The following is a 22,716-nucleotide window of genomic DNA, read 5'->3' on the forward strand; positions in this document are numbered from 1 at the left end:
CCCGCTTTTATATATCCAGCCTCCACCCCCCAAAAAAATCAATCATCATCGGAGACCACCGAAGCCAAACAAAATAGAAGGAGGCAGAGGGTTCCCAGAACCCTTCTGCAAGCCTGCTCCGGGCTCACAACTACAGTCACAATTTCACCCCGTGCGTGGAGGGCATGGCACACGCAGAGAGGAACGGATTGGCAGGCTTGAGGCTTGAGACGTCGTTTCATCAACGGGCAGAGTGGCAGGATGGCGAAGCAGGGAGGAGAGTGACCGCGGGTGGTGATGGTATCGAAGGCGACCGTACCAACATTTCTCATGACTGCAGCGCGCATCGCCGCGATACTGATGAAGCCCGCAGTGTGTTAAACCGTCTACACTCAGCAACCTCGCCCATCTCGGTCCCCCGCCCTGACGAGCGTCTTTCCGATGACGACGATTTCCCACACAAGCCGGATGATGTGCAAGGATCACCTCTCGACAGCTACATTCAAACTCATCGCCCCTCCATCACTTTCAACCCCAAGGTTTCCCTGGATATCGGCCCCCAGCGAGCCCTAGAGGAACCTCTGGCCAAAGAAGATACAGCGAATCGCAACTCCCAAAAATTCCAGCCCCGAGGATCCAGTCTTCGAAACGCTCTTTCGCCGGATGACGACTCCGTTCCCGAGCAGCAAGTTGAGGCTTGGAGATCGAGCCCCAAACGGTCCCAGCAGAATCAAGGTTTTCCGACGGGAAACTCCCAAGCACGTCTCATACCAAAAGATGAGTCAGTCGTGGGCGCCGAACTCGTTCATCCAACTTCTTTGACGTCGCTTTCCACGGTCTCTCCAGTCACGGATGAAGTACGCACCCCGCCCGAAGAGGCAAGGGACGTGATGATGTCGCCATTCTGTCTGACTTCGCCAACCCAAAATTTTGCGTCGCCCGAGGACCGCAGTTCATGGTCCGGGAGTGTAGTAACGCCCTTCGGAAGCAAATCCCGAGGTTCCTATGTGGATCGCAGCAGCAGTCTCCGAAATTCCACACGGCAAAGCTCACGGCGATCGACCGCCTCCAGTGGTAAATCACCAGCCAGTACGTTCCTCTCCATGTGGACGGCTCGCGGTGAAGAGCCAGCATCTCAACCAGATGACGAAGGTCAGATGATTGGAAGCGACTATGTCCTTGGGAAACAGATCGGCTTTGGAGGGTTCAGTACTGTCAAAGAAGCCTTCAAGGTCGAGGAGCACGGCGCAACGAAACGGCTAGCAGTCAAGATCGTGAGAAAGAATATCAGTGGCCGGAGTGAGCAAGAGAACGACGAAGTGCAGGCTGAGTTCGACCATGAGGTTCGGGTTTGGCGCTATCTCAATCACCCCCACGTCCTGACCCTCGACGCCGTATACGAGACAGATTACGCCACTTTCTGTTTCACGAAACTCGCCATCGGCGGCACTCTATTTGATCTGGTTCGCCAAAATCGAGGTGGTCTTGATTCCAAACTGGCAAAAAAGTACTCCTACCAGTTAGCTAGCGCCATCCGTTATCTCCACGAAGACGCCCGCGTCGTGCACCGTGACATCAAGCTGGAGAACTGTCTCCTCGATCCCGTTGAAGACGAGAATGGAACAATTTCTTCAACACTCGTGCTCTGCGATTTTGGCATGGCGGAATGGATGACCATCGATAATGGGGGTGACTGCCCCGATCCGTACGACGATGTCGCCGACCGTCCTCCCCCCAAGCATATCGGCCCCGCCGGGTCCAGTACCAGCGTTGCAGGGAGTCTGGAATATGCGTCACCGGAGCTACTCCTCTCAACCAACGGCGTGATCCATCCTTCCGTCGACATTTGGGCCTTTGGCGTCATCGTCTTCACTGTCATTGTTGGCTCGCGGCCCTTCCAGGACCCGTTCGCGCCTCGCATTCAATCCAACATCCTGAGCGGCACCTGGAACCACGACGCTGTACTCGGCGAAATCAGCGATGAGTTCACTCGCACAGATCATGCCGATGCACTCGAGCTTATCAAGGGCTGTCTGCACATGGAAGCTGACAAACGGTGGACTATCCGTGACGTTCTCAAATGCTCTTGGCTGCGAGAAATCGCCGAAGGTGCCGAGACCCCGGCGGATTCAGTTTGGAAGCTCTGAACTACGCTCCTCTTTCTCTCTCTCTTTTCCACCCCCTCTCTGACCACGAGGTTGATGTGATGTGATGATATATTTCCTTTGTTTTTTTCCCCTGTTACCAGCGCTTTTATAACCCAACCAGCGCTGTGTTAGTTCTGATTCTTTGATCACCCAAGATACCCTTTGCGAATGTTTTTTGATATACTCGAATTTGTCTGCCGCGAAACATTCTCCCTTTTTTCATTGATTTCTTATGATGATGGATGGACAACTTGATGACAAGCGGAACAAGGCACGGCGTTTTCTGTTTTCCTTTGGCGTTGCATCAGCTATTATATTCTGTTCATCTCTTTTATTTTCTAAGAGAGTTGCTTTGCTTTTGTTGTACTTCTACCTAGAGGTCTGTTTGAACTTTTAACAGGAAAAAATATATCAAAAAATTATTGATGGTTAATTGTAACAGTCCCCAGGTCTATCTATTCCCAATAGCGTACAACTCAATGAAAAAGGAAAAAGTAACACGACCGAAACAAAGAAAGAAAAGAGGGCCAGCTAGTACTGCCCTCTATACAACCCTTCAAACCGGACAGGAAACCAATAGACAATCGGTATCAGAGCAGACAAGAGAACCGGATGTACGCAGATGGATGGTATGGCGTGGGCGTTCATGGGAAGGATTCTGCTCAAGGCGAGAGAAGGAGCGAAGGAGAGGTAATTAATCAGACCGTCAATTGGCGAGGCCGAGACCACAAAATCAGACAAAAGAGAATTTACTCTCGGGAGACGTCACGGCCAAACAGTCTAGCCTTGACCCAGTCGAGGGCGACCAGGACACGGTTGCGAGCTGCAGATTGGAGTTAATATTGAACACATACAAACATCAGAACCAGTGGTCACTTACTGCTGAAGCACATGCTCAGATAGGCACTGCGCCAGAAAAGGTAGGTCATGGTGCCACCGCTGGCGATGTTGCCGCTCAGCCAGCTGATATCGGCGACGGCGCGCTCCTTGCCGATGTAGGCCAGACTGCCCTGGTGGGAGTACTGGAAGGGCCCGATCTGCTTGATTCTCCGGAGCTGCTTCTGGCGCTCGCGGATCTCGTCAAAGACCCGGTTGCGTGTCTCGTCGTCCTTGGCCTGGGACTGGGCTTCGGACAGACTCTTCAGCTCCTTCTCGATGGCATCGGTCTTGGCCATGATGTTAAACAGACGGCCAAGGAAGGCACCCTCCTGGCCGGCGACCTGGGCGGTCGGCGCGTAATTGTTAATGGCACAGTCGCCAACGGCCCAGATGTTGTCAGCGCCGTTCACCACCAGGTACTCATTGACCGCAAGGCCACGGCGGGAGTCCTTCTGCGCAGGGATTTGGCTCATCAGGTCGCGCACCACGTTGCGCACGGCGTTACCGGTGGCCCAGACCAGCAGACCATAGGGGATAGTCTCCAGCTCCTTGGATCCGTCGGGATTGGTCACCTCCGCCTCGATGTACTTATCCGTCACCTTCTTGACCATGGTCTTGGCGCGAATGGTGATCTCCTCCTCCTTGAAGGTGGACTCGGTGTAGTCAATCAGCTGTTTCGAGAACATGGGCAGAACGTTGGGCAGTGCCTCCACGAGCGTAACGTGGAAGTTGTCCTTGATCTCCGGGATCCACTTCTTCAGGTCCTGGTTGAAGAAATCCTGCAGCTCGCCCGCGAATTCGACACCAGTCGGGCCACCGCCGACCACAACCATGTGCAGCAGGCGCTTGACCTCCTCGGGTGTCTGATCCTTGAACATCGCGGTCTCGACGCAATCCATGATACGCTTCCGAATGTTTTGAGCGTCATTGACCTCCTTCAGGAAGCAGGAGTGTTCCCGGACACCTTGGATACCTGCACAATCTGAATTAGTACACCGTTATGTGTTAAGAGGTATTGTTCACCCACCGAAAGTCGCGTTCTCCGCACCCACACCAATCACAAGCATATCGAAAGGAACCTCGGTGTGGGAGATGTCGCCCTTGATCTCGGAGTCATCACTGATGTACACAACGCGCTTCTCGTAGTCGATCTTGGTCGCCTCAGCTTCGTAGAACTTGACGGTCGCTTGCTTGTGACGCAGGATGTTCCGAATGGGCTCCATGATCGAGCGGTGCTCGATCAGACCAGTAGTGCATGACGGCAGCAGGGGGGTGAAGAGGAAGTAGTTGCGGGGGGAGACGACGATGACATTGTAATTCTCGGTGTCGAGCTTCTTGAGCAGCGAGACGGAGCCCCAACCGGTTCCTAAGACAAGGTGTTCTCATTAGCGTGTATCCTTATAGCCCTTGCGACCGAGACATACCGAGAATGACCAGCGTCTTCTTCTCCGGGTCGACTTCGAATTGCTCCTCCGGGTGACGCAGGGTGTATATGCTGTAGCCAAGAGCACCAGTCAGACCGACACCAGCGAGCCAGGTCAAGCGCCAGGACCAGCGCAACAAACGGAAGCGCTTCTTGGGCTTCGGGGCAGGGTTCGGTGTGGGCGTGGGCGCCGCATCAGCGTAGGTGCGGCGTGTAATGCGGGAGGGTTGAGAAAAGCTGGTCGGGCGCAGCAGCTTCGTGCGGAGCGCGCTGGAGGTCGAGATGGTCCGGCGCGACAACGACGGTAGCTGCATGGTAGCCATGGAGCGGATTGCCAGCGAACTGCCAGCCATGATGGATGGAGTGCACCAGAAAGGACGCGAAGAGCGGAGAGGGTGAGTGGTGGATGGGATGGAAGGGGATAATGATTGAGTCAGGTCCGACGCAGAAAATTTGAATCATCGATAATGCCGATGATGCTGTTTTGGGCGAATCGGTGTGCCCGGGACCACAGGGGGATGTACCCGGTACGCGCCCTGGCTGCTTCTGCCGCGGACAAGTGAAGTACCAGGTACTTTCTTATCACTATTTTATTCAGTCTCTAACTACCGAACTATACACTCAGTACGGATTACTGCTCTTGACTATGTTCAATTCATATTCGTGTCGACAATTGATTCTTCTGTTCCGGAGTTCCACCGACCCAGTTCTCGAACTTTGCAGGGCTCCTCCATCCACTGGGGCAAAAAAGAGAGAAATAAATTTGGAGACACGGTGCTGCAGGATATTCAGCCAGGAAAATTAACCGCACCAGATATTGTAATACTCTGGCGACTGTTTACTAGCACTTTGTCTATAACTTCCTCTCCATCTCCATCTCTTCCTGATTCCTGAATTCACCTTCGGGCTCTCCGGCTTCGCCCGCCAATCAAGTCCACCTCGGGCCCTTCAGCCCATCGGCCAGCTCAGATCGCGCCTCTGACGTGCAAAACCTGCCCGTCCTCGAGTCGAATGCGCCGAATCTGGAGAAAGTATATTTGCTGCGGTCCGGTTTCTCCCTGCCGCCTTGACTTGCCCAATGCTGCCTGCTCGACTCGGCCAATATCGGACAAATGTCGGATTTGGGAATTTTCAAGTAATGGGCGATAAAGTGACGACGATTGGAGTCGGGATGATCCGGCGTGGAGTAAATCATAGATATACTTTTAGATCATACGGTCAATATTTGCTTGATATTGGGACATATTCGCGGAAGATCAGCCCCGTCAATTATGTTCCCTGGTGACGATGGGATAGTGTTACAGCTGTGATCGAGATATTATATTTTATCGAGAAGGGGCTTCAAGAGAGTGTAAAATTGAGTTCTTGAAGGATGGCATCGATATCACCGCTCGAGGTTGCCTGTTATGGTCAGCACACATCATCTGGGAATGGAGGAGCGATATTTCACATTGCTACGAGTATGCGGTGATAAGTGGAAGCTGGTTGAAGAAGTAAGCTATGTGCTGATGCGGAAGCGCAGGTTTCTCGTGAGGAGCTCTACGAAGGAAGCTATAGCCATTGGCTTTACTGCATACCATCTCATTTTCCTTTTGTGTTGATTGAACTAAATTGTTGTATGAGCCCGTACAAGAGCTTTACCGAATCAATTTCTAGTCGGGTACCGCGTATGGAATGCGCTGGATCAGAAGTGATATGGGTAAATTATATATTTTCTGACCGCCAGAATATCAAACAGCTCACAGATATCATTTTTTAAATAACGCCTAGACACAGAACATCTCAATCGAATACATGAATTAAGACATATCATATCCGTGTAAGTACACCCAACTCAGATCCAAATTGGGCAATCAAGCTCCGTTCAAAGAATGCAAATACAATCAATAATCAGCGCCAGGACCAGAAATATTACGATAGCTCGAGAGAAAGGCTTTTGGAAGAAGGTATATAATTTGTGTCTTGAGACTAGCGCTGAGCATTTAGGATGTAGAGGTGGTTACACGCACGTCGGCGACTTCGAATCCCACGAACGACACAGAATGGTAGGATGTAGACCGAGGTCTGCATCAGCCTGCAAAGCATGTTACTTACCTGGCCAGCTTCTACATCGCTTATGCCTGTAAATGGGGTTGCGGTTGTTCGTGGCAGATTGCCGACACCCGAGAGTGAGATTGCGACGAGATCCAGCCACTGCGAGGTTGTTTGCGGACGTCTGAAAGCGTTCCTGTCCATGGAAAAAGCCCGTGGATACTATAGATTGATAGTCAGTCGGATAATGGATTTCATGCAAAACGTCTCTAGAGAAATAGGGAGCTGCAGAGGTGAAGCGCAGGCGATAGCTTGCAAACTGTTCAGGTGCAGGGACCTGGCCTGTCTAATATGGTCGTCGATGATATATTTAGTAACATAACCTGTTATGCTGGCATCTGAGAAAGCTGGGCATCTGTTGTTCAGCCATAGCACATCGATCTATCAACGGAATGAGCTGATCCGTAGAGCTGCATTGCCATGACTGGTTTTGGTTTATATTGGTTTCATTTAAGCCTGAAAGGCTCTGATAACCATACCACTTGGTCCAGTGAGAGCATCCCGAGTTTTGATAGGCAAAGTATGTAATTTTCAGAGCCTTTCACGTAGGGACACCCGATCCTCCCAACACTAGCGCCAACATTTGTTGCGATATCGTGATTGAATTTCGACTCAAGAACTAGTCCGGCCAAGACCACATCCATACAGGAGATCAGGCAAACCAACCCTCCCATGAACGCAGCCCAAGTCGATTGCAAAACCACCTACCGGTCAGCAAGACGCAGACATCCAGATCGAGGCAAACGGCTGTTCATCAGGCAAACACCGCCAAAGAAAGCACAAATTGGAATGCCTCAGGCTCTTGAGAAAGAACTGCTGGACGCCGGCTTTAATAATCTGTCCGAATTAGTCTCCCCACCGGTTGGTCTGTTCATGAACCAGCCATCCCAAGAATTTGGATCGAATCGTTATCGTATTGGGTGATGAACAATGGAACACGGGCGCGATCCCGCCACAGGTGAGGAGAGACCGGCCTTGTGCTATTGACACAATGGCGGCGTCGTCAGCTGGTTCCCGTCAGAGAGGCAAAAAAGACAATAAGCTCTCAGCGACGTGGATGGTGGTAGAAGGCTGAGCCCAGAAGGACACGAAACTCAAAACGCCGCCACCTTACTGATTGAATCGCATCTTGATCATCTGTGTGGAAGAGTAATTGCGCCTGCGAGTCAGCGATCTGTGTCATCGAGATCATCGGTGACATGATTTTGGGTAGTATCCATGGTCCAGAGCTTTGTTTTTGTTGCCATCCATCCATCCGTATTACTAGGTCGACACCACAAGTTGCACGCAGATGACAGATCGGAAGCATGCCTACTGTAATGTATGTAGTCAGTCGTGTGCAAGGGATCTTTCTTTGTCTCTGCAGTTTTGTCAAAAATAGCCCACATCTAGACCATGACAAAGCCAGCTTGGGAACTAGTTAGTTATTGAGAAGCACGACCACCACTTTCGAGGTAGTGCATGCTCCAGCCATGTTGGGAATAAGTCCGGCGAGCAAAGACAAAACCCACCCCCCCACTGAAAAAAAGAAATCGCCAAACTGTCCCTGGCATCGCAATACTTTCCCGTCCGCCCGTTGTCATGGTACATACCAAGCCTTAGTCTCTCATAGCCGGAAGAGCCCGGCATTGTTTGGCTGAGACTGTTTTTACTCTCGCGAGTGGCACCGGATGTGGACGGCAGGCAGACGCGGGAATGTGATCCTCGCTCGCTCTCGGCTGGTTTGGATGTGGGAACGGATGGGATGGATGGATGGAATCGTACCCTGTGAGCCGAGCAAAATGATTACGTTGGCCGGACTCCACTGAGCTTTTCTTTGGCGATTTGGTGTCACAGGCAGACCAATTGTAAGTAAGTTGTAATAGGGTGTTCGGACCCCGGAGATAACTAGGCCTTTACTGATCGTCTTAGGCTGAGACTCGCAATGTGACCGCTCCGTGGCTAGTTTTGATCATTATTATGGGGCCTTCGATCAGCTCGAGACCCTGGAGGGGGTATGACTTCAGACGCATGGGCACGCTTCAGCTGGGCTAATATTACTAGACCCCCCACAGCAGTAGTAGTCCATAGTCTGACCGCAGGATGGCGATATTAGGTCTTGCTCTCTGACTCAAATTTGGAGCTCAAGACTGAAGGCGACCGGCCTGAGACAGTCTACGTAGGTAGTGCCCAACTGGATGGCTTTTACCTTTCCTTTGCCCACCCCCACAGCACACTCTATACGTAAACATCCTTTCGTGATCATCCTCCCTCCTTCTTCTCCCAACACGAGCGGACACGAGCGTGTGGCCCCAAGGAGTCATAAATCAAAGTATCAGCGTGGCCCGGAAAGTCAAACGTAGTTTTACCGGAAGTATCGGTGGCCCATGACGGTATAGCTGAGCTTGGGGCTCCTGGGCACGCGCCGAGAAGAAGAATAATTTCATGATAATCAAAAAAGAGATCAAGACGGTCAGTCATCTAACTTCGCTGCATAGGCCCCTGCGCCGCCGCACGGGGGATGGGGGGCTGGAGCAGTCTGGAATACAGTGCTGGCCTCAGCCAAGGAGTGATGGATGACCAGTAGTAGGTAGTCGCTTGTCACAAGGGTCTGCCCATCTTTCTGCAGGCGCAATGTCTCGAATCGAATACGTTATTTGTTCGTCGCCGGAGTTCCTTGTTCTGGCACTATCACAACACCGACCCAATGTCTTGAGGCCCTGCTGGAGGGGGGAGGCGCAGCGCTACATGGAAGCAATCCTTCCGCCTACGGCAAGGCAAGGCAAGATTGACGAGGGTTGGGGCGATTCCTCAAATGACTTGGCTCGTGTCAGCCCCCTCGGACGAGACTATGACAAGACAATCCAAGCCCAAGCGGAGCAGGCCAGCCCGCGTGAAGCAATCTACATGGGCCCTAGTCTATAGTACGGAGCCGTGATGGAGCGATGTGATGCTTTCTTGTTCAGGACTGCTAGGGCAAAAACTGCAAGGAGCCCGGCTGGGAAAGGGTAAGAGCGCCGTAAGGTGGTCGGCCTTTTCATCCGGCAGATTGCATCGAATTGGATCGCTCGTAAATCTTACTTACGGATGCGATCAACAAAAAAGTGAGTGTCTCTAAAAGGGCCCCTTTCTTCTGCGGGGCGCTCCCAAGCAGCATCCTCTCAGCATCCTGTATGGGATGAGCGGACCCCCGCGCGCCCGGGCAAAAGCGCTGTGTACCACATGTACGGAGATGGTTAGAGAAACGAAGCAAGCGGAGCATGCCGGTTGAGATGAGAATCTGGATTCATTTGGCGATCGGCTTCAGTTTTCTTGGCCGTGGATTCAGCCACTCTTTTTTTTTTTGTTTCGACTGCCCCATCTTCCTCCACCCCCCTGCCCATCTTTGGGTGCGGACCAAACTCAAGGCGCTAGAGCTGGGCGCCAATCAGGGCGCGGCACATCGTGTTGCCGACAAGAACTCTCTCAGCCCTGGGTTTGCCTTCCATGATAGGCGAGTCTTCCGCGTGCATATGAAGCAGCACCTTCACCGAGGGATAGTGGGAGGGGGGAGCCGATGACGGCGGCGAGGATTGCAAGGCCAGAACTTCAGGTCCAGCTGCTGCATGCGCCCAATAGTCCTGTGTAGAACCCGGCCGTGACCGGTGATCATCCAATCCCAGACCCGAGGCAGAGAAACCTGGTCGACTGGTACTCAGTCGCACCGCCAATCTCACGACCACCTACCACTTGGGTGAGTGGAGCAACAAGCAGGCGGTGACTTTTTTTTCCTGTCTCTGTGACTCGAAGTGTGCCTAAAATTATAAGTTCGGCGCGCCGCAACCGGGATCAATTTCGGAGGCGGTGGCAACCATTCAACCAAAAACCATTCCATCTTCTGTTCCACTCCACACCGGAGATGTGCCGCAGAGTTTGTGTGGATGACCACTTCTTCTCGCTCTCGTTCTCGTTACTATATCGTGCCGAGGAAGCGGTACAACTGTGTAGATCGAAGAAGATAATAATTTAAAAAATAAAATATTAATATTAATAATGCAACGCCAAGCGAGACTTCGCCTGCGTACAGGCTGTGCACCGTGACGCTGCCCACTTCCGCGTCAACTCCGTCAATTATGGAGCCCGAGAGGCGGTTAGTCTCCCAGCCTGGTCTCCATAGATCATCTTCGCACGATGGAGCACTAACATTGGTTGTGTCAGCTATCTGGGGTTCTGGAATCACCGAAAATTACAGGACTCCACTTCTTTTTCCTTTCCCTTCCCACCGTGGCGGTGGCTCTTAATGGCCCAAAGTGGACACGCGCGACGACCGGGATGACTGTCACTAACTGTGCATACTCGGCCGTGGGTTGACCATCTGGCCCATGGTGATTTGCACCCACCAAACTCATTTCCTTGGGGATCGTCGTCCGCCGCTGTCCGGATCCTGTTCCCCAAGAGTCAACACTGTTTCTCGAACGGGTGGCGTGCTATAACCGGGTTTCGTGCGCCTGAAATTGTAATCATAATCATTCACTCCTACGAATCCACCCGGTGATCGGTCGGGATGGATGGCAATGGTGCATGGGGACTAGTGTTTAGTCGATCGAGCCAACCTCCTTCGCCCAGTCGGATAATACCACAAAAGGGTCATAGGATAAGGGGCGAGTGCCTAAGTCCTCGGTCGTTGATCCAAATCGACGCCTTACGTGAGGCTTGCGAATCATCCACAGGTGAAACGACCAGCTCGGTTCCAGCTGGGGCCAATCACCCGAAGACGGGTTGGTTGCTTAGGGTAGAGTAGGGGAGGCGTTGCGCGCGCGGAAGTCTGGCGGTGCGCGTTGACCCAAAGAGGTTACATGGGAACCTAATGCCCATGGCCCCCAAAAGAACTCACTACTGACAGGACCAGACTATCAAATCGGTCCACCAGTCTGACTGAGCAGAAAAAAAGAAAGAAAAAAAAAAAAAAGGCAAGAACGGGAAACTCGTCCGGATGAATGTAGGAAATGAAGGTATCCAGTCCGATCGTAGACGGAAACAACAGTCGGGCTACTAAGCGGGCATTCCTCGGTCGGGGAGTACATACGCACATCAGTAACCGTGTCATGATCATTCAGATGATGATGTGGCACTGTGCTTTCGGATTGTACACGGAAAAGACTGAGACCTGGGTGGAGCCGCACCTCCTAGCATTCCGTGGTTAGTCAGGTATTGGGCTGACCATACACGAACGATGTGATGCGCCATCCCTGGACTGCATTCCGGCTCTGGTATTGTCACCCGCTTCACCGGCTGCCTCTCTAACCCTAACTCACGACTAACTCAGCAGAGGACTCCCGACTACTGGGTTTTCCTGCCCATTCTGATGATCTTGACTACTCGCGATCAGCCACCAGTGCTCAACCCCCCATGGCCCCCGCGCTTCCCGGCATCCCCCCTTTCGTCGTCCTTCCGCACGGAGGCGTACATGCCTTTGACCTTACCTAGTGTTTCTTAGGGACTGGATCCGGCCACCCGCCCCCTGATTGGTCGCCAGCCGGTGTCTTTTCACACTCCGTAAACATGACTCTGCGACCTACCCTTTTCGGGCGCAGCATCCACTTGTGACCCCCCGTGGCTCTGACATCAACCGGTATTTTATTTTATTTTTTTGGGGGATTATTATTGATTTAATCAATCAATCGCGCCAAACCCAATATTCCCAGAAAGGAGGATCACCCTGCTGGACCTGCGTCCGGGTCAAACTCTCACTTTTGTCTCCGGATGGGTCTACCCTGGCCAAGGATCGCTGAGATGATGCCTTGACTTGTTAATAATTAAAAAAATAATAATCATTAATTCCATTCCCTCTGTCGTGAAGTTCCTTTTTAAATTGAATTTTTCCTTTTTCTGGTTTACCCACTTGGGCCATCCACTATCCACTGCTTCCTTCTATGGGCCTATTGGGGGCACTCGATATACATAACTACATCATTCACTGCCGGCCCCTCTAGTATTCATTATTCTTCCCTGAGCCTCACCACCTCCATTCCTTTTTCTCCTTCGACATTCCACAATAGAAAGATCAGCAGCGAGAGCGCAGTGAACGGCCATCTGTCTTCCCTAATGACGGGCTGTCGCTAAACTTCACCTCCCGACGTGGACTTCCGGATCACCTCTCCCCCATATGTGTCGACCTTCGATCCGCTCCCTATGCCTTCCGCAACCCTCACCTTCCGACACCCGTTCTCACACCAGGGCGTTACCACCACCACCCCAGCCATCGACGTGACCACCTACAACCCGAACCCGGCTCCTGCGGGCTCCTGCTGGACTGCTCCCTTTCGGGACGGTCTGCCCACCCCTCCCAGCGACATGACCGGGCTGACCTACAATGCCATCTCAAGTATGGCCTACGGGGGGAAACCGGATGGGATCATGCACGGTCACGCCCGCCCCTTTGACTCGGTGTCATCGTCGATGGTGGCAGCCATGAAGCCTCAGAACCCTACAGTGCCCGTGAAAGAGGCCCCCACCATGGAACCTGCCAACAACCAGAAGAAGACGACCAGCACAGGTGGCTCGCAGCTACGCATCCCATCGTCCATCAACGGCAGCAAGGGCAGTCTGGCTGAATTTGCAGCTCAGGTGAGTGAAATCCAGGACCTCGCAAATAACGGTCACTAATCGCCGGGATTCCACTAGATGACCTGCCTGTTCTGGTTTGAACAAACCTCCAAACTCCAAGCCATCGAGGACCGGCTGCATCCGGTACCATCGCTCGTCCCGGAAGCCATGCCCACAGTCGGCTTCCAGAAATGGGTGGCCTCAATCCTGTCCACCACCCAGGTCAGCCAGAATGTGATTCTGCTGGCTCTGCTGTTTGTCTACCGACTGAAGAAGTTCAACTCCGGGGTCAAGGGCAAGAAAGGCAGTGAGTTCCGGCTGATGACGGTGGCCCTGATGCTGGGCAACAAATGTACGTCTGATAAGCGATAAGCAGATAAGATAAAGACAATGCTGACTCATCTTATAGTTCTCGATGACAACACCTACACCAACAAGACCTGGGCGGAGGTCTCGGGCATTGCCGTGCATGAGATTCATATCATGGAGGTTGAGTTCTTGAGCAACATTCGCTATGACCTGTTCGCCTCCAAGGCCGAGTGGGCGCGTTGGCACACCTTGCTGGGCCTGTTTGGCGACTTCTTCAGCCAGGCCTCTATGCTTCCGCTCGAATCGGAGCAGCACACCCCCATGCTGCGTGTCTCGCCGCCGCCCTCGCAGTCTCCCTTATCGTCCAAGCTGCCCTCGCCTCCCGCTACTACCGACCTGCCACGCCCGCAGTCCCAGCCGAACTGGTATATGCCTGTCCACGGTCTGCCGCCCTACGGGCCATCCTCACTGCAACCTCAGCTCGAGACCGCTCTGGGTACTTCCCGAAAACGGAGCCGGGACGATCTCGAGGTTTTGCACCCTGCGAAGCGCCCGGCAATCTCATCGGCCATCTCTGCTCCCGCGTTGACGATGCCTTCGTCCGTTATGACGCCCATGTCGACCCTGCCGCCGGTCATGACTCCAACTTCTATCCCGACGTGCCAGGCTCCCATGGCGCCGGTTTCTCGCCTCCCCCTCCCCAATCTGCCACCATCCTCTCACCCGGTGCCTCAGGCACACTCCCTAGCCGCAGCCTCTCAACTCCCGACCCTTATGCCCCCAATCTACAACCGGACTCCCAACTGGACACAGCAGATGCCCCCACTGGCTATCCCTCCAGTGTCGTCAGGAGGTTTCTACACGGCCCCGACACTCCCAGAACTGGGCCGACACCACCCGAACGCCTTGGGGGTGTCATCTGCGACGGTCTCACCGGCCGTCTCCGCCTACTCCGTCCACACCCCCCAAACCCACCTCTCTCCGTCTTTCTTCCTGGCCAACCGCAATTCGCCCTACCGGCCAGTCCGCTCCGTCCACACCCTGCTGATTCCTCCTCCCTCAACCTCCATGCAGCAGCAGCGCAGTGTCCCCTTCGACCACATGCACTACCAGCCGCTGGGCAAGACCTCCGCCGACCGCAAGACTGGTCTGCTGCCCTTTATTCAGCCGGAGGCATGGAACCAAGGCCCCCATTTCCCACAGTCCCTCTTCCCTCCGACGCAGGGCTACACCAGTTGAGCTTTGCCTCTTTATTCTTATTTTCACGACTTGACCGTGTCACGACCCTCTTATGAGAAAACTCTTTTTATTCTTTCTCTGTATACATCTTTTCCTCCTCTTCGCTTTTACCCCTTTTCATCCTTGTACAGGGTTATCTTTTATTATGATTCCGCATGTCTGGCGTTGATGTTTTGACACCTAGAAAAGGGATTGCAAATGGGTGTGTTTTTGTCTTCTCCCGGTAATGGGAGGATGGCACTCTTTTATGGCGTTTTTTTTTTCTATCTCGAAGGGCTTTCGATTCGCTGCACCTTGCATTTGCATGATTCTGGCGTTTTATACGAGCAGAGCTAGCCCTGCCAGCATAAGAAACTAGACTTGTTCTCTTACTCACTGATTTTTTCGTCAAGTAATTTGTAACGGAACACGCTTAGCAGATGTCAATATTACACTAAATGTTGTCAACTGGCAGCCTTACACTGGTTACTCCGGCCCGATATTTCTCCGGACAAATATCGCTCCCTCCAGCACCGACCGAACAACACATCTCCCTTCTCCCTCAATCACACACCACACACCACCATGGCTCCCCGGCTAATGGGGCTACCCCTACAATTGCAGCAATTTGCTGCCCGCCCCATCCTTCAATCATCGCCATTGGCCTTCCTCATCCCACACATCCAGCAAACCCAGACTCGCCAAGCGTCCATCCTGGGCTCGCTCTCCGACAATCCCTCCGCTTACAACAAGCGCATTCGCCGTGGTCGCGGTCCTGCCTCGGGAAAGGGTAAGACTTCCGGCCGTGGACACAAGGGTCAGAAGCAACATGGCAAAGTGCCGGCGAATTTCAATGGTGGGCAGACGAAGGATATCGTCGTGCATGGGGAGCGTGGGTATACGAATATGTATGTCTTTCCCTCTTCCTTCCTCTCTTGCGCTTTCTCTATTCATCTATGATCATCTGGACGGTCGTTATCTGTGGCAAGGATCTGACAGTAGACGAAACACGAACAGCTTCTCCGCCGACCTAGCCCCCATCAACCTCGACCGCATCCAAGACTGGATTGACCAAGGCCGCATCGACCCGGCGCGTCCGATCACCGTCCGCGAGCTGCTGGACTCCCGCTGTATCCACCAGCACCGCGACGGTGTGAAGCTGCTCGGCCGCATTGAGGCGTCCACCCTCAAGCAGCCGCTGCATCTAGTCGTATCGCGCGCATCCGCATCTGCCATCGCAGCCGTCGAAGCCGCCGGTGGCACCGTGACAACACGGTACTACACGCGCTCGGCCATCGTGCGGATCATGGCGCGCGAGACGCACCCGTTCCTGTCACTGGCATGGACGGCGCAGAGCGGGAACGAGGCTCTGCACCAGGCGGCGGGTGTTCCTGTTTCCGATAAGGAGGGAGAAGTGATGAAGGCTATGGGTTTCCGGTACCGCTTGCCTGACCCATCGAGTCGCAGGGATATCGAGTATTATCGTGATCCCGCCCATCGCGGGTATTTGAGCCATCTGCTCAAGCCGATGGAGGGACCGAGTTTGTTCTTCCGCTCGCCGGAGGAGCGCAAGTCGACGGCTGGTGTTAAGAAGGAGAAGGTTCTGCCGGAGAATAGGCTCTGGTAATTGGGTACTACTACCCCTTTGGGAAATTTCTTTTGTTGCTACTCGTTCGATCCCTCTTGTACATGTATCACTACTAGCCTCTTGTCAAAATCGAGTCCTATCTACCTTACTACTTGTCTTTTTTACTTCAGTCAGTATCTATTCCAGGGTATCCTGCAGTCACTACTCTCAACCCAACCAAACCCCCCGATAGATCATAGACCAAACCAACCCAACCCAACACCACCATCTCCGACACACTACTACACCCGCTTACTCGCGCCCCAAACGCCCACCCCGAAACCGCCATCCAATTTCTGCAATTGAAAGCGAGGGCCGATCCATCCTACTTGCGGACACTGCCACAGCTAAGCTCATCGTAGTCTAGTAGATCCTGTTCAGCACGGCTTGCCGGACGCCGCACTGAGTCTTGGCGCCAATCGACGGCTGCCCTCGGGGTCGCCGCTGGGGCCTCGAGAAATCCGTGCGTGTCCCCAATACATAGAATTAAATGTGCCCAGGTAAGCCTGGGCTTGAACTTTCTCTCTCTGAGATCCTCTACGGTCTGCCCCCGAAATTGCTACTAATATTATTGTTGTTGTTTGTCGGCGGATTTGTCCAGGGGTAGTCTAGTTAATTCTATCTACAAACGGGGCATACCTCCAGGAACACCAGTGCCAACACCAACAGGGAAACCAATCAATCAGCCGCAGCGATGGGTTTTCGTCGCCTCCACGCATGGGAGTGGAGAGGTCCGTGTCTCTGCGCGAATAAGAATGGTATCCGCCGACTTAATTCCAGGTTAAACTCCCAGCCCTAAGTACAAAAGTATGAAACTCGGGGCTTTTGTTCGCTAAGCTACACGGCCTACTACCAGTTGGTCATTTGTCTCTTAAGGTTTGACGGGTTCGCCTCTTTCTGGCTGGAAATTCAATCTATTTAAATATGCTGGACTTCCCTCAGGCGTAGAAAGTTGGAGTTATACAGTTTCAACCAACCACTCCAGCAGCCTAGCACTGAGCAACAACCCCCATCTCCCTACGCAACCAGATACAAGACTCAGAATATCCCATGCGCACCAGCCCAATATGGAAAAAACCAAAGCCCCCAGGGCGACATTCACCGCAACCCACGAAGTGGACACGGGCGAAATCATCGACGACAACCATGGCCTAAAGCGACACCTCTCCAACCGCAAGATCCAACTGATCGCCATCGGTGGGTCAATTGGGACAGCCATGTTCGTCAGCATCGGCACCTCGCTGAACGGCGGCGGGCCCGGCAGTCTGCTGCTCGCGTACGGGCTGTACTCGTGCGTGCTGGCGCTGGTGAACAACGCCATGGCCGAGATGGCCGTCTACATGCCCGTCAATGCGAGCTTCATTCGCCACGCCGCCGTCTGGGTCGACGATGCCTGGGGCTTCATGGCTGGCTGGAATTTCTTCTTCTATGAGGCTATTCTCATCCCCTTTGAGATTAGTGCCCTTAATCTGGTGATCAAGTACTGGAGCGACGATGTCCCCGTCGGTGCTATCTGCGCGGCCTGCATTGTTTCCTATGGGTATTCCTCTCTTCTTTTCTTCCCTCCCTTTAGCCCATCCCACTCCAGTTCCCAAAGCAATTTTCCTTTTCTTTCCTGTCGCCCGCTTTCCTACTGCCCGTGCGACTACTACTTGAACCTAGCCGTACTGATTAATGCCCGATGCGAACGCTTAAAGTCTTATCAACGTCGCCGCCGTCCGATACTACGGGGAAGCCGAGTTCTGGCTGTCCTGGGGAAAGTTGCTCCTCATGGGGATTGTCTTCTCCTTCACCTTCGTGACGATGGTGGGCGGCAATCCGACCCACGACGTCTATGGATTCCGATACTGGAACAACCCGGTATGTCTATGCCTACCCACCAACCCACGCGCTTCTTTTCTTCTTCTGATATACTATACTATAATAGGGCGCATTCGCCGAATATATCACAACAGGTACAATGGGCCACTTTGAAGGCTTCTTGAAAGCCCTCTGGGGCGCAAGCTTCGCCCTCGTCGGCCCAGAGTACATGGCCATGGTAGCCGGCGAGGCCAAACTGCCACGGATCACGCTGAAGCGCGCCTTCAAGTCCGTGTACATCCGCTTCGGGATATTCTTCATCGGCGGTGCGCTGTGCACGGGGATCGTGATCCCCTACAACGACAAGACGCTGCTGAAGAACCTCGGCACCAGCACCGGCGCCGCCTCGCCGTATGTCATTGCCATGCAGAATATGGGTGTCGCCGGGCTGCCGTCTCTGGTCAATGCCTTGTTGCTGACGAGTATCTACTCCGCGGGTAACGCGTACTGCTACTGCGCGACGCGCACGCTGCATGGTCTTGCGCATGACGGACATGCGCCGCAGTTTTTGAAGAAATGCACCAAACAGGGCGTGCCGATCTATTGCCTTGGGATCACGATGGTCTTCCCGCTTCTGTCGCTGCTCCAGCTGTCTAATGGGTCGAACCAGGTGCTGACATGGTAACTTACTTCTCATCCCGTCTACTTTGGATCTTTATACATACAGTCCAACTGACAATTCACTCAGGCTGGTCAACATCGTCACCGCCGGCGGCGTAATCGACTACATCGTAATCTGCACAACTTATATCTTCTTCTACCGCGCATGCAAAGCACAGGGGATCAACCGACGCGAACTGCCCTACTACGGCTACTTCCAGCCCTGGAGCACAGTCTTCGCGCTGTGCTGGATGATCTGCATCGTCACCTGCTACGGATATGCCACATTTTTGCCGGGCAACTGGAACGTCGGCACGTTCTTCACCTATTACGCCATGGTGTTCCTGGCCATCCTGACCTTCAGCGGGTGGAAGATTTTCAAGCGGACCAAGTTCATTAAGCCGCTCGAGGCGGATCTGGTGTGGGATCGGCCGGCGATTGAGCGGTATGAGCTCACGACGCTGGATAAGGATATTGGGTTCTGGAATGAGATGTTGCTGATTGTGGGGATCAAGCGGAGCAAAGTGGAGGTGGCGGAAGGGAGTCCGGAGATTCTGTACTAGATGATGACTATGATACATACTGTGATGAATACCAATTGAAGATGCTTGTCTGCAAACACAACACGTCGCATTGAGATGTTCTATTTTGAGTACAATGCCACACGAATAGAGGCGAGGACTGAGGGGAGAAGATATAACAAGCCGACCAATACAGGTAAGGGTACATGGACACACTTCAAGAAACTCCAGCTTCACCCCTCGGATCCCCCGGTGCTGATCGCTGATTCCCGCGCGGTGAATATAAGGCGCCAAACAAACAGGACGAAAGGAAAGGACATCAAATAATACACAGGCCAGTCTGACCTCAAGTGAAAACTAAAATCACATGACACGGGTGACCAGGCCAGTCGCGACAGTGCGGCCGCCCTCACGAATGTTGAAGCGCTGGCCGGCCTCGGCAGCGATGGGCTTGTGGGTCTCGAGGATCATCTCGACGTTGTCACCGGGCTGGACACGACGGGAGGCGTCACCGTCGGGGAAAGACAGATCGGCAGCCTCGTCGGCAGTGCGAATGAAAACCTGCGGGCGGTAGTTGTTGCCGAATCCAGTGCGGCGACCACCCTCAGCCTCGGTCAGGACGTACATGGACACCAGGAACTTATTGCAGGCCTTGGTGGTACCGGGGGCGGCGACAACCATGCCGCGGCGGAGGTCCTCGCGGCGGACACCACGCAGCAAAAGGCCAGAGTTGTCACCGGCGCGGGACTCGTCACAGCTCTTCTTGAAGGTCTCAATGTCAGTGACCTTGGTCTTGATGGGCTCGACTCCGCCACCAATAATCTCCACCTCGGTATCCTTCTTCAAGAGACCGCGCTCAACACGGCCAGACACGACAGTACCACGACCGGGGATGGAGAAGACTTCCTCAATGGACATGAGGAAAGGCTTGTCCAAGTCACGCTCGGGGGTAGGGATCCAGGTGTCGACGGCGGTCATGAGCTCGTTGATCTTCTCGGTACCGATCTCAGGGCGGCGGCCCTCGAGGGCGCAGAGAGCAGAGCCAAAGATGATGGGGGTTTCCTCGCCCTCGAATCCGTAGCTGGAGAGCAGCTCGCGCATCTCCAGCTCGACAAGCTCCAGCATCTCCGGGTCATCGACGGCATCGACCTTGTTCACAAACACGACAATCTTCTGCACACCGACCTGGCGGGCGAGCAACAGGTGCTCACGGGTCTGGGGCCTATTGGATCGGTCAGTAATTTTTATTTTATTTTTACGACACAGATATGGGGTATCCATACATCTGACCATCAGAAGCAGCAACGACAACAATGGCACCGTCCATGTTGGCAGCACCAGTAATCATGTTCTTGATGTAATCGGCGTGACCGGGGCAGTCGACGTGGGCGTAGTGGCGGTCCTCCGTCGAGAACTCGATGTGGGCGGTCGAGATGGTGATACCACGCTTGCGCTCCTCGGGAGCCTTGTCAATGGCGTTATAATCCAGGAAGTTGGCAAGACCCTTCGAGGCCTGGTGCTTGGTGATCGCGGCAGTGAGGGTGGTCTACAGCGGATACGTTAGATGGGAATGACGGGGGAGCATTGTCACGGCCGAGGCTCACCTTGCCGTGGTCGACGTGACCAATGGTACCTTTGATAGGGGTTAGCGAGCAAACAACCAGTGCGCAAGATTCCATTGACGTACCGATGTTCACATGGGGCTTGGTGCGCTCGAAAGCAGTGGCCAGACCACGAACAGCCATCTTGTCGCTGGCGAAAACATGGTGAACGGGGTTGACGGCGCGAGGGCGCAACAGAGAGGCCCGGCTGCTGCGCGCCAGGAGGTTGACGGAACGGGAGATGCTCGACATCCTGGACGAATTGACGGAAAGGAATGGAAGAAAACGAAGGGAAGAAAGAAAGAAAGAGAGATGGAGGGAAGGAGGAAGCCGGGATCAACGCATCCCAAAATTTCAGGGAGGCTTAGTCATCTAACCAATCACGGGGCCGGGATTGCGGACTATACAGAGCGAGGCAGTAGTGATATCCATGACCGTGGGGACACAATCATTTTTTTCCTCCTGACCTGCAGAATGATGTTGTGTTGCTTTTTGGCATATACGCTGGATAGCCCAAAGGTGTCGCCAGTGGCTGTCGAAGGCATTAGACGACCCTCACTCGGATGGAACTATTGTACTACAAACTAGTTAATACCGTCAATGCACGCGTTACCACGGTATCACTTTGGTAGAGAATTCCTTCTTTATATACCAATGTAAACTCTGTTTCTCCTGTGAGGGACAACCCTGTGCCCTGGTGGTATGCGGCCAGAGATGGCTCTTGCCCAAAGATACCCCTTATTTTTGGGGAGGTTTGTTCATGCCACGGCTCCGAACTTTGGAGAGAATCCATTTTTTTTCGGACGATATATTCAGAATTTCAATTGAGAGTATGTGAGACCAGGTAGTATATATCCTCCGCCAGTACTGTGCAGTGCATACCCTCAAGTCTCCTTCTTCACCACCAGGATAACATGCTCGCCCGGCTTGCCCTCCATTGCCTTGGTCTGCGTAGCCCCCGCATCCCTGACCGTATCCAGCACGCTCTGCATGACCTGCTTGACCTCCTCCACCGTCGGGGCCCGCTTCTTCCGTTTCCTCGTCAGGACAATCTCCACCTTTCGACCTTTATCCAGGAAGGTTGTGAGCTGCTTCAGACGATGTGACAGATCGTGCGCATCAATGGCCCAGTTCAGCTCGACCTGCTTCAGGTTCACCTTGGCTGCCTTTACCGCTTTGGCCTTGGCCTTTTCGTTTTCCTGGACCTCGATCTTGTTCAAGAGCTTGCAGACTGGTGGTCGGTTGTTGTCGCCGCCGGGAGAGACTTGGAGGAGAAAGTATTTCGAGCGGTCGAAAGAGCGGAGGGCCGTGTTGAGTTGGATGGGCGGGTCTAAGCCGCCTGCTTCGTTGACGATCTGCACGGTTGGGGTGTTGATGGCCTCGTCCTTGATGGGACCACTGGTCGAGGATGCTGAGCCCGACGGGGCAGGACGCCGGAATTGTAGGAATCGGAGTTGGGGTGCATTCTGGATGATGGGAGTGAGGTGGAAGAGCCCTGGGCGAGTCGTGCGGAGGGGCGCGATGAAGACCTGGCGCAGGGCTTGTGCCGTGGACAAGAGTCCTCGGATGTGTGGCATGGTGTTCTCACTAGGTCAATCTATTGATTGCATTGATCCCGTGAGGAGGCACACACTGTCCGTGACGGTAGTGAGTGTTGACAAAGGCCGGCCGCAAACAGCCAGTTCAGGATGTAGTCAGCAAGCCACCCGCCACACCTGCGCCACAGCCCGAATCCCTTTTTTGCCTCTGGGTACTTATCGTTTGATCTTTTTACTTTCTCCCCTGAATCGGTGGACTTGCATTTAGAGCATCACTCCCTTGTTCCTTAATTCCCGTCATTCGCTCTTTGAATCCTTTCCTCCCACCTTTCGCTCCTTCTTCCTCCCTGGTGCGATCG

The 22,716-nt window shown here is 53.6% G+C and overlaps 10 protein-coding genes across 10 annotated transcripts; 5 read left to right on the top strand and 5 right to left on the bottom strand.

The window, feature by feature from the left end:
• Window positions 1–164: 164 nt before the first annotated feature.
• N7510_004620 (serine/threonine-protein kinase) lies at window positions 165–2,126 on the top strand (the record flags this gene model as incomplete). Its single annotated transcript, XM_056976546.1, has 1 exon — window positions 165–2,126. One exon carries the CDS (start codon window positions 165–167, stop codon window positions 2,124–2,126), a length of 1,962 nt encoding a protein of 653 aa, XP_056836502.1.
• Window positions 2,127–2,875: 749 nt separating this feature from the next.
• On the bottom strand, window positions 2,876–4,781 carry N7510_004621 (uncharacterized protein; the record flags this gene model as incomplete). Its single annotated transcript, XM_056976547.1, has 4 exons — window positions 2,876–2,949; window positions 3,007–3,978; window positions 4,033–4,371; window positions 4,430–4,781. The coding sequence occupies 4 exons, from the start codon at window positions 4,779–4,781 to the stop codon at window positions 2,876–2,878; spliced, it is 1,737 nt and encodes a 578-aa protein (XP_056836503.1).
• Window positions 4,782–5,393: 612 nt separating this feature from the next.
• On the bottom strand, window positions 5,394–6,663 carry N7510_004622 (uncharacterized protein; the record flags this gene model as incomplete). The annotated part of the gene is made up of 2 exons (XM_056976548.1): window positions 5,394–5,482; window positions 6,438–6,663. The coding sequence occupies 2 exons, from the start codon at window positions 6,661–6,663 to the stop codon at window positions 5,394–5,396; spliced, it is 315 nt and encodes a 104-aa protein (XP_056836504.1).
• Window positions 6,664–9,132: 2,469 nt separating this feature from the next.
• On the top strand, window positions 9,133–9,423 carry N7510_004623 (uncharacterized protein; the record flags this gene model as incomplete). Its single annotated transcript, XM_056976549.1, has 1 exon — window positions 9,133–9,423. One exon carries the CDS (start codon window positions 9,133–9,135, stop codon window positions 9,421–9,423), a length of 291 nt encoding a protein of 96 aa, XP_056836505.1.
• Window positions 9,424–9,908: 485 nt separating this feature from the next.
• Window positions 9,909–10,861, bottom strand: N7510_004624 (uncharacterized protein; the record flags this gene model as incomplete). The annotated part of the gene is made up of 3 exons (XM_056976550.1): window positions 9,909–10,220; window positions 10,538–10,695; window positions 10,825–10,861. 3 exons carry the CDS (start codon window positions 10,859–10,861, stop codon window positions 9,909–9,911), a joined length of 507 nt encoding a protein of 168 aa, XP_056836506.1.
• A 1,808-nt stretch (window positions 10,862–12,669) lies between these two features.
• Window positions 12,670–14,631, top strand: N7510_004625 (uncharacterized protein; the record flags this gene model as incomplete). The annotated part of the gene is made up of 3 exons (XM_056976551.1): window positions 12,670–13,104; window positions 13,162–13,435; window positions 13,493–14,631. 3 exons carry the CDS (start codon window positions 12,670–12,672, stop codon window positions 14,629–14,631), a joined length of 1,848 nt encoding a protein of 615 aa, XP_056836507.1.
• A 564-nt stretch (window positions 14,632–15,195) lies between these two features.
• Window positions 15,196–16,237, top strand: N7510_004626 (mitochondrial 54S ribosomal protein uL15m; the record flags this gene model as incomplete). The annotated part of the gene is made up of 2 exons (XM_056976552.1): window positions 15,196–15,518; window positions 15,628–16,237. The coding sequence occupies 2 exons, from the start codon at window positions 15,196–15,198 to the stop codon at window positions 16,235–16,237; spliced, it is 933 nt and encodes a 310-aa protein (XP_056836508.1).
• Window positions 16,238–17,181: 944 nt separating this feature from the next.
• On the top strand, window positions 17,182–19,260 carry N7510_004627 (general amino acid permease; the record flags this gene model as incomplete). The annotated part of the gene is made up of 4 exons (XM_056976553.1): window positions 17,182–17,777; window positions 17,935–18,097; window positions 18,165–18,718; window positions 18,786–19,260. Coding segments are annotated over 4 exons (1,788 nt in total), but the record flags the coding sequence as incomplete, so codon positions are not given.
• A 321-nt stretch (window positions 19,261–19,581) lies between these two features.
• Window positions 19,582–21,071, bottom strand: N7510_004628 (translation elongation factor Tu; the record flags this gene model as incomplete). Its single annotated transcript, XM_056976554.1, has 4 exons — window positions 19,582–20,440; window positions 20,502–20,764; window positions 20,823–20,851; window positions 20,906–21,071. The coding sequence occupies 4 exons, from the start codon at window positions 21,069–21,071 to the stop codon at window positions 19,582–19,584; spliced, it is 1,317 nt and encodes a 438-aa protein (XP_056836510.1).
• Window positions 21,072–21,703: 632 nt separating this feature from the next.
• N7510_004629 (putative translation initiation factor IF3) lies at window positions 21,704–22,396 on the bottom strand (the record flags this gene model as incomplete). The annotated part of the gene is made up of 1 exon (XM_056976555.1): window positions 21,704–22,396. The coding sequence occupies one exon, from the start codon at window positions 22,394–22,396 to the stop codon at window positions 21,704–21,706; it is 693 nt and encodes a 230-aa protein (XP_056836511.1).
• Between the last annotated feature and the right edge of the window lie 320 nt (window positions 22,397–22,716).

The sequence above is a fragment of the Penicillium lagena genome (assembly GCF_028827675.1).
Source record: "Penicillium lagena strain IBT 129212 chromosome Unknown utg000002l_segment0_segment0, whole genome shotgun sequence".
NCBI lineage: Eukaryota > Fungi > Ascomycota > Eurotiomycetes > Eurotiales > Aspergillaceae > Penicillium > Penicillium lagena.